Source organism: Lepus europaeus, chromosome 3 (assembly GCF_033115175.1).
Source record: "Lepus europaeus isolate LE1 chromosome 3, mLepTim1.pri, whole genome shotgun sequence".
Taxonomy (NCBI): Eukaryota; Metazoa; Chordata; class Mammalia; order Lagomorpha; family Leporidae; genus Lepus; species Lepus europaeus.
This window is the reverse complement of record NC_084829.1, coordinates 86,880,023-86,896,546: the sequence shown is the minus strand read 5'-3', so window position 1 is coordinate 86,896,546 and position 16,524 is coordinate 86,880,023. Positions and strand designations below refer to the sequence as shown.

General features: G+C 47.2%; 1 protein-coding gene and 1 pseudogene across 1 annotated transcript in view; one reads left to right on the top strand and one right to left on the bottom strand.

Moving 5' to 3' along the window:
• Positions 1-16,524, top strand: part of BACH2 (BTB domain and CNC homolog 2) — a 381,025-nt gene that overhangs the window by 345,093 nt on the left and 19,408 nt on the right. The window contains exon 5 of the mRNA XM_062187613.1: positions 14,628-16,226. Coding sequence (XP_062043597.1) covers positions 14,628-16,226 — 1,599 coding nt within the window. The remainder of the gene's footprint in view (positions 1-14,627; positions 16,227-16,524) is intronic.
• On the bottom strand, positions 7,841-8,693 carry LOC133757004 (nucleophosmin-like; annotated as a pseudogene).

Genomic DNA, 16,524 nt, shown 5'->3' with positions numbered 1-16,524 from the left:
TCCTGTGCCTCTGATGGCATGTCCAAGAAATCATTACCAAGTCTCGCATCATAAAGCTTCTCTCACATTTTGCTCTTGATTTGTACTTAAAGATTTGAGACATTTTGAAAGTGTAGGGTTTTTTTTCTTCTTATAGAAGAAAAAGGTAGAAATTATGCGTATATGGGAAAAGATGATTCAGGAAGGCTAGAAATGCCAAAAGCATAACATGACAACCTTTTTTCAAAAAGGATGGTGACTGTGCCAGCAGTTCAGTGTCTACTTCATATTTTTATTTTAAAAGGTAGAAAACCATGAACAACTGAAGAAGGTATATGGAGTCACAAAAACATTGTCAAGAAAACTCATGCCCAAAATCAGTGAATACCTCTCAGAGACCATGGACAAGAAAAATGAACTTACGGTTTTCTCTTGAAAACCAGCAGCTATTGCTAAGGGCTGACTGTGTAGTACTGAGGATAGATGAAGGGCCCAGAGTTACTTCTCTGTTATGTGTCAAGAAAATCATTAGGGGCCGATGGTGTGGCAGAGTGGGTAAAGCAGTCAGCATCCCATATGGGCACCGGTTCAAGGCCCAGCTGCTTCACTTCCGATCCAGCTCTCTGCTATGGCCTGGGAAAGCAGCGGAAGATGGCCCAAGTCCTTGGGCCCCTGCACCTGCATGGGAGACTCAGAAAAAGCTCCTGGCTCCTGGCTTCAGATCAGCACAGCTGCAGCCATTGCGGCCATCTGGGGAATGAACCAGCAGATGGAAGATTCTCTCCTGTTCTCGCTCTCGCTCTGGCTCTGGCTCTCTGTAAATCTGCCTTTCAAATAAATAAATCTTTAAAAAAAATAAGTAGACTAAAAGATGGAAATACACTTAGATAAGGGAATCAAAATCCTAGGTAAATGAACTACAAGAAGACACCTGGGGCTGGCATAGTGGAGAAAGCCATCTCCTGGGACACCAGCATCCCATATGGGTGCCAGTTCAAGTCCTGGCTGCTCCACTTCCAGCCCAGCTCCCAGGTAATGGCCTGGGAAAGCAGTAGAAGATGGTTCAAGTACTTGGGCCCCTGCTCCCACATGGGAGATCCTGAAGAAGCTCCTACCTCCTGGCTTTGACTTGGCCCAGCTCTAGACATTGTGGCCATCTGAGGAGTGACCAGTGGATAGAAGATCTCTCTCTCTCTCTCTCTCTCTCTCTCTCTCTCTGCTTCTCCTTCTCTCTGCATAGCTCTGACTTTCAAAAAATAAATAAATCCTTTAAAACAGCTAAGTTACCAGTCTGCATGAAGCAGAGCCCTCAGACTCCAGAAAGAAGTTAGACATGATTATGGTACAACTTGTTATGGTCAATTTCTGTGAGCCATTGAGGACCGTCAGAGGAAGACTCGAGACCAGTAGATGGTACCATCTTTAAAAACAATTTGACTGAAGAACGATTTCTGTAGTAGGAATAGTTTCTGAATACACAGATGAGCACACACTCCAGGGTGAAAATTTCCACATGTGACAAGATTAAGATGGACACGTGGCTTAGCAACAGCACACACCCAGGCAAAAAGCTTCCAGAATGTTCACTGTCAGTTATTACCAAGTCCTAGGCAGCATTCCTAGCAAACAGGCTCCAGACTGGCGGAGGCAGTGTCCTGCGCTCCAGTGGCTGGAGCAGTTACTCCATCCAGGCCCCCTGCTGACGATGTACTCAGAACTCAAGGTGGTTCCGAGGAGAACAACAAGGAGGGGAGGGGTGCTCAGAACTGGCTCGGTCTCCAGGGTGGGACTCTTGGCCTGACACCAAGAACCATTAGAAGGACGGAATGAGAAACTGCACTTCTCATCACTGGGAGCCTTCAAAAACGTGGCGTGTTTTCTGTTTGAAGATCAAGTGGTTGATGGTTGGTTTGAAATGACTGGAAGAAGTCAAGGGGAGGAAACCAGACCTTGATTCAAGAAAATCCTGGTGAAGGGAGACCGCGGGTTTCCTGAATGGGGAGAGGGTCATTTAAAATGGAAATTAGTGACTGGTTCTAAATCACCTTTAAAGATGGTTTTCTCTTGGAGGTGGTTTCTCAGATGAAACTCTAAACCTTGATGCCGGTTTTACTACTTCATTACCAGTGAGTGGGATGCTTTTCGCTTTCATTTTACACTGAAATACGTAAAAGAATTACTATTTTATATCTATTTTAGGATCTACACTTATACTGAAATTAGGCTTTTAAAAATGATTCCGTGAACTTCGTTGCATAATCTTTCAGAAGGGAGACTTTCCGTTTTCACTGTATGCCTTTAGAGTAAACATGAATATAGTATATGACCATGCTACATATGTCATATTTAAGGTGCCTTGGTGGGTCAGTGGTAGAATTCTCGCCTCCCATATGTCATATTTAGTATGTTTATAATACATGTATTTATAACACATGTGACTTTTGCCTGTCACCTTCTTGGAAAGTATGACCATCTACACGTGAATGAGAAAGTACTGAAGATTCCGCAAGGTGTTGTCAGTTCTCAACTAAGACAACGCTGAACGTTTGCCTCCCCTTCTCTGTTCTCATCAGTGCTGGAACAGCCACAGAGATGCATGAGGGACCCTTCAGTTGTGTCACACTGTGATCATTCCAAGCCAGCCGACATGGACTGGGGACATGGGACATCCCTCTGCATATCCACTTAGTCAGAATGCCTCTCTAATCTGGAACAACACGGAGGTGCCAAGTGGATCCGCTCTAGAAAGATACTTCTGCTCTGATGCCTCTCGGAGTCCAAGAAGTGATGCAGAGCTGAGCCGGCTCACTCATGAGATCCTGACATGACAGCTGGGCCTCCTTGGAGGGCCCCTGAGCAAGAAAGGCCTGGCAGTTCTCCAGGGGAACTCTGGGAAGTGGGGTCTGGGTCATGCAGTTCACCATAGAACCAAGTATAAGCTTCACGCTTCATATTCAACTTCCGATCCAGCTCTCTGCTATGGCTTGGGAAAGTAGAAGATGGCTCAAGTCCTTGGGCCCCTGCACCTGCCTAGGAGACCTGGAAGAAGCTCATGGCTCCTGGCTTTGGCCTGGCTCAGCCCTGGCCATTGCAGCCATTTGGGAAATGAACCAGTAGATAGAGGATTTCTCTCTCTCCCTTCCTCCCTCCCTCCCTCTCTCTCTCCCTCCCTCCCTCTCTCCCTCTTTCCCTCCCTCCTTCCCTCCTTCCCTCCCTCTCCCTTCCTCTCCCTCCCTCTCCCTTTCCCCCTCCCTCTCCCTTCCTCTCCTTCTCTCTCTGTGTAACTCTGACTAATAAATAAATAAATGTTTAGAAAGAAAAATAGTCTGAAGACAGAGGCGAGGGAGAAGTAACCAGTGTATGAGTTTATAATGTCAAACTAAAGTTAAATGATAGAAGTTAAAGCTGGTGTATGTTCCTGTTATGTGTGTATTAAAGTAGTTTTAAGGAAACATATATGTGACAGAAAAAGTAGATTTGGCTCATGCCTGAACAGTTTCTAAATAATGTTTAAAGTTCTTCTTAATTAAGAAAGTTTGTATTAAGTCATAGTTTAGGAAAAACTACAAGATTCATGTTTCTGCAAACCCTTGTGATAGGAGAAATCATAGTGAAAATGTGGGTTATTACAAGTCCTTCCTCAAGGGTTCTTAGAAATTAATTTCAGGGAATCTGGGTCTGTGAACTGACTCTGCTCAGGGATGCTGATCCTCTAGAAAGGGGACTCAGGTCAAGTCTTTGTCTACTAGGCTTGCAAATTTTCTTAAAGAAAAACACCAAAGAGCTCCTTGTTGGGCTGACCATGTTCTCCAGGGGCGATCCAGTGACCCCACCAGTCACCCCTGACCTGCATTGCTAATCCCAAGAGCCAAGCCAGGTGACCCTTGGAGTTTAACCCATGGAGTTCCACTGCTAGACATCTGATCTGGGGTGCCATCATCACCCCCTCCCTGCAATTAAGGAGCCCGTGTCAGCTGCAGGGGCCAGATGGCAGTGCAGGCCAGGGGAGACAGAGCCAGCTTCATGGGTGTGCAACCTGCGTGGTTGCACAGAGCCCATGCTCAGAAGGGCTGTGCACTTGCTTAAATGTTCTGCTGTCACTGGAGTGAAATTCTTAGGCATCTCTGAGCAGGAGGCCCACGTTTTCCTTCTGCACCGGGCCCCGCCAATCATGTAACCAGTTCTGATGTTGGCAGGGGAAGGGCCAAGAGAGACCTCCCTGGGAAAAAAAAAAGCAGCCTTTGAGAAAAAGCTTGTAGGAGTTGAGGGAGTGAGCAGTGCCCTTCCATTACTTAATTCTGATGAACTTGACTCAACCGCCAACACTCGGAGCCGGCACTGCCTCCTCCGGGCAGCCTTACACCGATGCGCCTGGCAGCTCCAGCCCTCAGCTCTGTCCTTCCTTGGCTCCCTGCAGGTCTCTCTGTAATGAGCCCTCGGGACATTAGGGATCTCTGTACTGGCCAGCTGGCTCTCTGGTCACCCTCTGCATGCTCGAGTTTCATACCCACGCGTTCAACTGAGCATGGACTGAAAAATATTCAGATAAAGATCACATGGACTGAACATGTACGCTTTTTCTTCTTGTCATTCTCCCAAAACAATACAGCATAGCTATTTCTATGGCATTTACTTTGTAGTAGGTGTTTTAAATAGTCTGCAGGTGATTTTAAAGCATACAGGAGGATGTGTGCAGGTTATATGCAAATACCATAGCACTTTACATAAGGCACTTGAGCATCTATGGATTTTGGCATCTGTACGGATCCTAGAACCAATCCCCCATGGATACCACAGGACAACTGTATTTTATTTATATTTGTAATGACAAAAATTATAATAGTTGTTATTGGATGCCAAATTCTGTTCCACAAGTTTTACTACAAGGCAGGCACTATTGGTGTCCCTGTCTAACAGTGGGAGAAATTGGAGCCCAGAAAGGTTGAGTAACCAGCCCAAGTTCCATGTGGAGAATGAATGAAAGCATAAACAAAAATAATGCCTAAATGACCAGCATCCCAGAGGCACACACACACATACACGCACACCCACACATACACACACATACACACACACAAATAGGAGAGGAACTTTGTGTTGTGGCTTTCACCCAAGCTCTAGCTTATACAGAAGAGAAAAACACTCAACTTAAGCTATATTTACTAGCACAGATAAAGAAATCACCATATGAAGTTTTCTACTTACGTGTGTAAATCAACTAAAATGTTGATATAATTTTTATTATGATTAAGAATAATAATAAAATTATTATTAGGACTAATAAGTGGCTTTTAAGCTAAAATTAATACTGAAGTGACCAGAAGTTTTGTTGAAACAGTGAGGTTAATGAATTTTTTAAATAATCCTAATCATATTATGCTGATACGTAGCAGTCTGCTTTGGAAAGAAAAATGTGAAATATGGGCATGAGTTATAGAAAGTTCAGATTAGAAGTGAGGCCTCACTGCTGACTCGGTCTGTATCCTGCAGAGTAGGCTGTGGTGCCATGTGGGGGTGGGGAGGAAGGGTGAGTTGCCACCAGTGTTTTCCTATTTGGCAAGGGCCTTGCTGTGCAAATACAACCCAGAGGGAAGGGGTCAGTGGCCTCAGAGTTGGGGGCTTTGCAACTTCTTCCCTTCTTCCCAGCTGCCGCAGTGGGTAAAGAGGAAAGTGTACATGGTGTTTCTAGGGTCTGGGCTCCCCTGTTTTGTAAGGTTCTGATTAAAGAAACTTGAGAAGCATGGCACCCCTCTCCTAGGGTTCAGTGATCAGCCTTCTGTAGGTGTACCCAGTGCCACCACTGGGTGTGCTGCCAAAACCAGCTGGATTTAGGTAAAGAACAACTGACCAAGGCTCGTAAGAATTCCCAAACCCTGTTTTTCATATATTTCTGAAGCCCAACTGCCTGATCCCTATCCTAGTCCAGTGATAAAACTGTTAGAAGGTTCCTGTCTGACTTCTGTCCAGTAGCAAGGTGGATGCCTCATGAGAGGGTGAGCTCCCCAGCTCTGAAAACAGCACCCACGCCTGTCCTCTGTTGGCTGCATTTTCATCCCTCCATTAGCGGCATAGAAGTGAGCCATCGGAACGCGAAGCAGCACAAGGTTCAGGGCCATGGTCAGTGGATCAGGTTTTCAGCACATTATCGGCATGTTGACTCACACCGTAGCACATGAGTTTGGTAGCCTGGCCTCATTTCTTTCAGGGCTGATGCCTAAAGTTCAATGCCACTTGTCTCATGTGTGCCAACTGCTGGCTGAGGTCATTGCCTCCTGGGCAGCAGTGGGTGGGTGTTACTTCCTGACCTCACTCAGGTCTCTGCCCCTCATGGAACACTCCATTCCGTCACCTGCATGTGATCCCAACCCTTCTGAGGCACATTGGGAGACCAAGTAGTTGCATGATTTAAAAATACTCTTCAAAATGATCCATCCAAAGTATCGCATCCAGATACAAGACTGTCAGCCCAGGTTGTCCCTGTATTTGGTGTTTGTTTATCCTACTTGCTGGCCAGGGGATTTTAGTCTAGATATGTCTCCTTTCCTTAGTGCGGTGGGATGTGGCTCCATTAACAGTAGTGGAATGGAACTAGTTTGCTATTTCTAGCCACTTCCTTCCACTTTAGCATTATGATCATTCGTTTTTTAAATACCATTTTCATGGGTCATTCGTTTTGTGTGCACTTCTCCACCTCCCACACCCTCTTATTTTTTTCCATTATCAGAGCCTCACTCGCTAAGAACAAAAAGTAAATAAGCATGCAGACTTGTGGTCACAGTTTTGTGAACATGCAGCTTCACGGTGGTACCTGAATATTTGCCTTCTGAGTACAATGAGTCAGTTTCAGTGGTTCCTAAAAATGGACAGACAAGACAGGCTTCTCAAGATGGAGGCTAGGCCAGCATCTAGGGAGCCTCTGTTATCGCATTGGCCGGCAGGCGTGATGACACAAGATTTCTGTTGTCTACGTTTGGACTGGTACCACTGCCTAGAGGGCATTAGAGATGGGTTTCTAGGAAGACCCCCCCCCCAAGGCAGCTCAGAAGGTCCCCAACATATCAAAGTGACCTCAGTCCAGGGCGGACACAGATGGGGGCAATTCACTACTCTGCAGGGGTCCCTGAACACGAGTTCAAGGGACCTCCCCAGACCTTAGCCATCTCCACCTCTCCTGAACTTGTCTGGATTTCCCAGTTGACAATGGGTCGTATAATCGGTGAGGGCCCTTCCTTCTTGAATTACTTGTATCACTACTGAATGATTAACTTTTCATTGTTTGTGCCTCTTCTACAAAGCTAAATTATAGATCTCTTGAGCACAGGGCTGTCTTGTATGAAGGGACTTGCAAAACATTCCTAGAATGTGGAATTCATGTTTATTTTGGAGCAAAAATTTTGAAATCCATGTAATGGGATGGTCTTCAAAAAGTTCATGGAAGATGCATAGTATGAAAAAACCATGCATAGATTTCAAAAAAAGATTGTACCAACAAAGAATTTAACATTTAATTCCATTTTCCGTGGACTTTTTTTTGTAGAAAGAGTAACCGTTCTACTGTATTAAAATACTGAGTGTATTTCACATGTATATTTGTCTCCCCACCATTTCCACATCTGACCACTGCTACTACTGTGTCCTATCATAACATTCCGTACATACTTAGAACCAAGCAAAGGGTGGAGTTCCATCTTTAAAAACTAAACAGGCATTTTGGACAACACATCCTTGGCAGTGGAACCTGGACAACATTTATCAAACACGGTAGGGAAAGTTCCCACTCTGCATTATAAAAAGGACAGCCAGATATCAACTGTTACAGAAATGAAATAAGATGGAAAATTTTAACAAACTGTTTAAACTATTAAAGAGACTTCCTCCACTGCCAAAGATCTTGAATAGCCTCCTGGTCAGTGATCCAGAAGCAAGTCTTCACGTAATTGCTGAATTTGGCTTCCACTTTGGGAAGAGAACCACCTTTTTCTATACTTGCATGCATTTTTGTTTTAATGTCTTCTACAGAACTAGGCCCTTTTGGTGTTGTAGGAGTTTTTTCCTGTTTTTTGAAGGAGTGTTGACCTTTCTATCGTGGTGCTGATGATTTTGAGTCTTTCCCATTCTGGTTTGATTTCTGTGCATTTTTGGCTGGGGCATCTCGTATGGATTTCTCCACTGGAGCTTTTTCTTCAGTTTTCCCATCATCAAAATCTTGGTCATCATCGTCTCCTTCAGCATCTTCAGCAGCAGCAAGCTTTGCTTTTTCTGTGGCACCTTGCTGTCCCCTCCAGGGGCAGATCGTCTTCCAGATACACTTAATAGCATCACATCCTCCTCTTCTATGTCTTCTGACCCTGCATCTTCCTCCACAGCTACTAAGTGCTGTCCACTGATATGCACAGGCCCTGGACCACATTCAACATTAAGACCACAGGTGGTGTTATTTCGAAGCCCCCAAGTAATCGTTGGCTGTACAGACATTTTCAACGCTGCCAGTGTTACTTTAATTGGACCGCCTTCCTAATTCTTTGCCTCTGCTTCAACAATGTACAAGTTCATCCTTTGCCCCAGTGCCTATACTGACTGTTCTTAAAGATACCTGGTGCCCATTTTTGTCATTATCCACTTTAAAGTTAATCTTTGTCAGCCTTTAGTTCACAACCAAAAAGATAGTTCTGGGGCCTCAGGGGACCCATGTCCATATCCATCAAATCTTCCATGAGGTGGAGGGATGAACTTGGGTGGGAGAGAAGATGGGCAAAGATTAGACACCCAGTGCTGCAAAGAACAGCCACTCAGGACAGAATCACGGCAGGCCCATGGACTTCTTGAAGTGCTCTTGTATTCACGGCACTTGGTGCAGGAAGAAGAATTAGGCCGGACTTGCATTGGAATCTCTGCTCTCTGTGTACCAGCTCTGTGACCATGTATAAATTCCTTCACCTCCCAGCTTCTCCTTTTCTTTATCTACAGAGTTAGAGGCAGTGGTGTCGGCCTTGCCAGGGAGTTACAAGAATTAGGTAGCAAGATGCTGGGCACCAGGAGATGCTTGGTAAATGGGAACTGTGACTACTAGACAAAGCCTTGCACACAGAAGTGGAACAAAATTTTTGCAGAGTTGAGCTGACAAAGTCAGATTTAAGAAGAGTTAGTCATGGGCTCTTAAAGTTTCATGGTGCTGACACTGTTTCCTCTGTCCTCGGGCTTCAATGACATTCACAAACCAACTTTTTTTTAACTTTTATTTAATGAATATAAATTTCCAAAGTACAGCTTATGGATTACAATGACTCCCCCCCCCATAACTTCCCTCCCACCAACAACCCTCCCCTCTCCCGCTCCCTCTCCCCTTCCATTCACATCAAGATTCATTTTCAATTCTCTTTATATACAGAAGATCAATTTAGTATATATTAAGTAAAGATTTCAACAGTTTGCACCCACACAGAAACATGAAGTGAAAAATACTGTTTGAGTACTAGTTATAGCATTAAATCACATTGTACAGCACATTAAAGACAGAAATCCTACATGAGGAGTAAGTGCACAGTGACTCCTGTTGTTGACTTAACAAACTGACACTCTTGTTTATGGCATCATTAATCACCCTAGGCTCTTGTCATGAGTTGCCAAGGCTATGGAAGCCTTTTGAGTTCGCCGACTCTGATCATATTTAGACAAGGTCATAGTCAAAGTGGAAGTTCTCCCTTCAGAGAAAGGTACCTCTTTCTTTGATGACCTGTTCTTTCCACTGGGATCTCACTTGCAGAGATCTTTCATTTAGGTCATTTTTTTTTTTTGCCAAAGTATCTTGGCTTTCCATGCCTGAAATACTATCATGGGCTTTTTAGCTGGATCCGAATGCCTTAAGGGCTGATTCTGAGGCCAGAGTGCTGTTTAGGACATCCACCATTCTATGAGTCTGCTGTGTATCCCACTTCCCATATTGGATTGTTCTCTCCCTTTTTTTTAAATTCTGTCGGTTAGTATTTTCAGACACTAGTCTTGTTTATGTGATCCCTTTGACTCTTAGTCCTATCATTATGATCAATTGTGAACAGAAATTGATCACTTGGACTAGTGAAATGGCATTGGTACATGCCACCTTGATGGGATTGAATTGGAATCCCCTGGTATGTTTCTAACTCTACCATTTGGAGCAAGTCCAATTGAGCATGTCCCAAATTGTACATCTCTTCCCTCTCTTATTACCACTCATATTTAACAGGGATCACTTTTCAGTTAAGTTTCAACACTTAAGAATAACTGTGTATTAATTACAGAATTCAACTAATAGTATTAAGTAGAACAACCAAAAAAAAATACTAAAAGGGATAAGTATTAAGTTGTACATCAACAGTCAGGACAAGGGCTGATCAAGTCACCATTTCTCATAGTGTCCATTTCACTTGAAAAGGTTTCCTTTTTGGTGCTCAGTTGGTTGTCACCAATCAGGGAGAACATATGATATTTGTCTCTTTGGGACTGGCTTATTTCACTCAGCATGATGTTTTCCAGATTCCTCCATTTTGTTGCAAATGACCAGATTTCATTGTTTTTTACTGCTGTATAGTATTCTATACAGTACATGTCCCATAATTTCTTTATCCATTCTACTGTTGATGGGCATTTGGGTTGATTCCAGGTCTTAGCTATTGTGAATTGAGCTGCACTAAACATTAAGGTGCAGACCACTTTTTTGTTAGCCAATTTAATTTCCTTTGGGTAAATTCCAAGGAGTGGGATGGCTGGCTTGTATGGTAGGGTTATATTCAGGTTTCTGAGGAATCTCCAGACTGACTTCCATAGTGGCTTAACCAGTTTGCATTCCCACCAACAGTGGGTTAGTGTCCTTTTTTTCCCCACATCCTCGCCAGCATCTGTTGTTGGTAGATTTCTGTATGTGAGCCATTCTAACTGGGGTGAGGTGAAACCTCATTGTGGACAAACCAACTTTTAATTCATGATTCTTCCTTAACCACATGATGATCATTTCAAGCTCAGCATGTCTCCCTAAGCCCAAGGGGGCAACAATCTAAGGAATGCCGTTGATTCATAATGTGGAGCCTTTTTGCTTTTCTTTGTTTGAAAGACAGAGACAGAGAAAGAGACAGATAGAACTCCCATCCACTGGTTCACTCTCCAAATGCCCACAATAGCTGGGGCTAGGCCAGGCCAAAGCCAGGACCCAGGAACTCAATTTGTCTCCCATGTGGGTAGCAGGGACCCAAGTACTCGAGCCATCATCTGCCTCCCAGGGTGCACATCAGCTGGAATTGGGGTGGGGGGGGCTGATGTTGGGGCACGGTGGATTAAGCCACCACTTGGGAGTCCTGCAGCCCATATCAGAGTGCCAGTTTGAAAAGTGCAGTTCAAGTCCCAGCTACTCCACTTCCCATCCAGCTCCCTACTAGTGTATCCTGGGAGGTTTGGGGAGGTCAACTCTGCCTTGATTGTGCCCATTCTGTCTCCGTGGTAGAGCCATGGTGCAAGGAGAGCTTACATTCTTATCAACTTCTTTAGTTACCTCTAAACACACACTTCCTCACTTTGTCACTACCTTTCAGAGGTTCTCTGGGGTCAAGCACTTAAACCCGATATAATAGGTGCTACCTTTGCTGAATCTATTACCGTGTCTGCTTAGTAGGACACAGAAGTGTAGGTCAGATGAGGTCCTCTTTAACGCGGGCACCATCGCCTGCCTCTGATCAGGTGATCAGTTTGATTGGTTGGCTGGTTTACATTATGCCTTACTCGCTCCAAAAGTTAACTTGAAACAACACCCAGCAAACATAATGTGTCCTCACCTTCTGGACATGGGAGTTGAACATAAGGCGAGTGGTTGGACTGAGCACATTCCATACCACGGGCTTTTATCAGGTGTTTGCCCTGGAAGAGACCCTGGGTTGGATTAAAGGCAGTGAGGCCAAGAGCGATGAGGCCCCACTGATCTACAGGAGCTTTCTGTGGAAACAGGCAATTGAGTCCAGTGAAATAGAGGCCACGGTGATTGTCTTTGCCCGCGTAGGTCTATAAAATGAGTCTAGCAATCATGGTTGTTTGTTTTGATTTTTTTTTTTTTTTTAGAGATTTATGTATTTATTTGAAAGTCAGAGTTACACAGAGAGAGGAGAAGCAGAGAGAGAGAGAGTCTTCCATCCGATGGTTCACTCCCCAATTAGCCACAATGGCCAGAGCTACGCCGATCCAAAGCCAGGAGCCAGGAGCTTCTTCTGGGTCCCCATGCAGGTGCAGGGGCCCAAGGACTTGGGCCATCTTCTACTGCTTTCCCAGGTCACAGCAGAGAGCTGGATCAGAAGTGGAGCAGCCGGGTCTTGAACCCGTGCCCATATGGGATGCCAGCACTTCAGGCCAGGGTGTTAACCCACTGCGCCACAGCGCTGGCCCGTTTTGATTTTTTTTTAACAACTATCTCTAGACACATTAACTACAAGGACCATTTTTTTATTTGGAATTTTATTTAAGTGCTTTAAGAATGTTAACATTTAAAATGCCATTCAGTTGTGTGTCTAAGAAGTTTCTCCTACTGGAGCGAGTACAGAGATACAGAATCAGGGCTGCCCAGGCGGATCCAGAACATTCCCTCACTGTCCACGGGAGTGGAAGGGCTGGCGCCATTCGTTCTCAGAGGATCGGGGTGGGCTCCCAGAGGGTGTGGCATCAGAGCTGAATCTTGTCCAGTGGTTCTAGGTCCTTGGAGGAGTATGGCTCTGCATGCTGCCCTGAGTTTGGAACACACAGAAGGCAGCTTCAGAGCTTGCCAGTCCGTGTTGCACTGCAGAGACCCTCCCAGCAGGAATTTTGCCAATGCAGCTTCCAGCAAGGACCCCACCAAAACCTTCATCTAATCAATCATAGACACGTTAATCATAGACCTGCCTCCCCTTCCTGTGCTGGGCTCAGATGAGCTTGCAAGAACATAGAGGAGACTTGGTTTTACTTATGGGTAAGGAAGTAGCAGCAAGTGTAATCCATTTCCGTCAGAAAAACAACTGGTCTTAGGCAACGTGTTTTAACCGTCTCGGTCATGCATGTGTACATGCACACACACAGGCACGGATGCCAGCTGTGCAGAAGTCCCTCGTTCTCAATCTGTGCGAGCATGGATGAGCAGCACGTAGGGGGAGGCTTGGCCCCTGCAGAGGTACTGGGGAAGAAGACAACTGCATGGCGTTGCCGCTGCTACTAGGGAAGCAGCAGCCACGTCCTGAGCCACGCCACCGCTTCAGCCATTTCAGTGAGAGCCACTTGGTTTAGCTCTGTAACTGCCTTTCCTTATGGACCAGGAGTTGGTTTCTCGTGGACACCCTTTGTGTGGCATCGTTCTAAGGTCAGGTGTGGCCTGGCGACTTGAAGTCCCACATAGAAACAGTGATGATAGAGCAAAGTGAGAGTTGGTTTTAATGTGTCTTTTAACATTGGAGGTGAGGGAGAACTGTTTTTTGAAACCTCATGGATGGGGCCGTTGCTGTGGCATAGCGGATAAAGCTGCTGCCTGCAGTGCTGGCATTCCATGTGGGCGCCAGTTTGAGTCCCAGCTGCTCCACTTCTGATCCAGCTCTCTGCTATGGCCTGGGAAGGCAGTAGAAGATGGCCCAAGTCCTTGGACCCCTGCACCCTCCGTGGGAGACCCAGAAGAAGCTCCTGGCTCCTGGCTTCAGATTGGCACAGCACCAGCTGTTGAGGCCAGTTGAGGAATGAACCAACGGATAGAAGACCTCTCTCTCTCTCTCTCTCTCTATCTCCATCTCTCTGCCTCTCCTTCTCCCTCTGTAAATCTTTCAAATAAAATTTAAAAAAAAAAAAAGAAAGTAAAAGAAACCCCATGGACTTGGTGTTTGATAGGGCCCTGTTGGTAATGTGGCGCACAAGAAAATGAACCTGTTAGGAGGGGCGCTGTGGCAAAGCAGGTAAAGCCACCACTTTCCACGATGCCGGCATCCCATATGAGTGCCGGTTGGAGTCCTGGCTGCTCCATTTCCAATCCAGCTCCCTGTGAATGGTCTTGAAAAAATAGGGAAGATGGCCCAAGGGTTTGCCCGCCCCCCCCACCCCAGGACACACACACATGGGAGACCTGGATGAAGCTCCTGGCCATTGTGGCCATGTGGGAAGTGAACCAGCATATGGAAGCTCCCTCTGTCTCTCCCTCTCTCTCTGTAACTTTCAAAATAAATAAATGAATCTTTTCATTAAAAAGAAAAGAAAATGAGCCTGCTGTCTTTGGCTGAAGCGAGCGGCAAGAGGGATCAGGGCACTGGCTCGCTCGGTGGAGAAGCTCTCAACAGGACTGATTGGGAGGGAAATTAATAGGCTGCCCATTGTTACCGTGCGCTCTTGCCAGGATATTTCATTAGCGTAAACACTGAACCCGTTGTCATCTTGTTCAGCCACTTGACCCCGGTGATTTTCAATTCCGCCTGTGCCCGTGATGAAGTGCAGCGGTGGCACGCTGGAGACAGGCAGTAATTATTGGAAGCAGAATCATTGCTGACCCAGTACGAGATTAACTGCTCCTTTGCAGGCTTTATTCCGGGACATTAGCATTGTCTGCTTATCTTGCTTCAGTTGAGAGGTTCGGGACAAAAGCACTGCTGATGGTAATGTTGCCAATTTCCCTGTTTGTTTTGCAGGTCACGGCCAGGGGCTTCGGGCCACTGCTACAGTTCGCCTACACGGCCAAGCTGTTACTCAGCAGAGAAAACATCCGCGAGGTCATCCGCTGCGCCGAGTTCCTGCGCATGCACAACCTGGAGGACTCGTGCTTCAGCTTCCTGCAGACCCAGCTCCTGAGCAGCGACGATGGCCTGTTCGTGTGTCGCAAGGACGCCGCGTGCCCGCGGCCGCACGACGCCCGCGAGAACTCGGCGGGAGAGGAGGAGGAAGAGGAGGAGGAGACGATGGATTCCGAGACGGCCAAGATGGCTTGCCCCAGGGACCAGATGCTTTCAGACCCCATCGGCTTTGAGGGTGGCGGCGCCATGCCGGTAGCCGAGAAGGGAGAGGCGTTGCTGCGCGAGTCGGATGTGCCCCCGGACACCAAGGAGAGCTCAGAGAAGGACGCGCTGACGCAGTACCCCAGATACAAGAAGTACCAGCTTGCATGTACCAAGAACGTCTACAACGCATCATCTCACAGTACCTCAGGTTTTGCAAGCACATTCAGTGAGGACAACTCTGGCAGCAGGCTCAAGCCAGGGCTGGCCGTGGGGCAGATCAAAAGCGAGCCGCCCAGCGAGGAGAACGAGGAAGAGAGCGTCACGCTCTGCCTGTCCGGGGATGAGCCCGACGCCAAGGACAGAGTGGGGGACGTGGAGATGGAGCGCAAGCAGCCCAGCCCCGCCCCGGCTCCCAGCGCCCCCGCCACCGGTGCCACCTGCCTCGAGAGAGCCAGGGGCGTGGCGTCACCCTCCTGCTTGCGCTCTCTCTTCAGTATCACAAAAGGTGTGGAGTTGGCTGGCCTGCCCAGCACATCTCAGCAGCACTTTGCCAGGAGTTCGGCGTGCCCTTTCGACAAGGGGATCACTCAGGGTGACCTTAAAACTGACTACCCCCCTTTCGTGGGCAGTTATGGACAGCCCCCTGCGGGCCAAAAGGACTCTTCTGCTTTCCCCATGGGCTCGCCGCTCCGGGGGCCTGGGTTGGAGGCCCTCTGTAAGCAGGAGGGTGAGCTGGACCGGAGGAGTGTGATCTTCTCCTCCAGTGCGTGCGACCAAGGGAGCACCACGGTGCATCAGTATTCCGGGGTGAGCAGTTTGGACAAGGACCTGTCCGAGCCGGTGCCCAAGGGGCTCTGGATGGGAGCCGGCCAGTCCCTGGCCACCTCACAGGCCTATTCCCACGGTGGGCTGATGGCCGACCACCTGCCAGGAAGGATGCGGCCCAACACCAGCTGCCCGGTGCCCATCAAAGTGTGCCCTCGCTCACCCCCACTGGAGACCAGGACCAGGACTTCCAGCTCTTGCTCCTCCTACTCCTACGCAGAGGACGGGAGCGGGGGCTCGCCCTGCAGCCTCCCGCTCTGCGAGTTCTCCTCCTCGCCCTGTTCCCAGGGAGCCAGATTCCCTGCCACGGAACACCAGGAGCCAGGCCTGATGGGAGATGGCATGTACAACCAAGTGCGACCCCAGATTAAATGTGAGCAGTCTTACGGAACCAACTCCAGCGACGAATCCGGATCGTTCTCGGAAGCAGACAGTGAGTCGTGTCCTGTGCAGGACAGGGGCCAGGAGGTAGGGAACCCACATCAATTCTAGCATGTGACCCACTCTCTTGGTCCTTGTCTGGACTTTGCCCACCACCGCTCCCAGATTGTTCTTCTTTGCCAAGATTAAAGGTGACGCTAAACCACCTGCCTCTCCCATCCTTGGAGGCGGGCTGCTGCTGCTGCAGGTGGTTCCAGATGACCCACTTTTGTCCTAGGGGGCACTTGATACTCGGTCTGGATTTCAGTACTCAACACCCGGAATCAAACTACTCAGTGAATTTTATAAATAGATAGATATAGATATAGATATAGATATAGATATA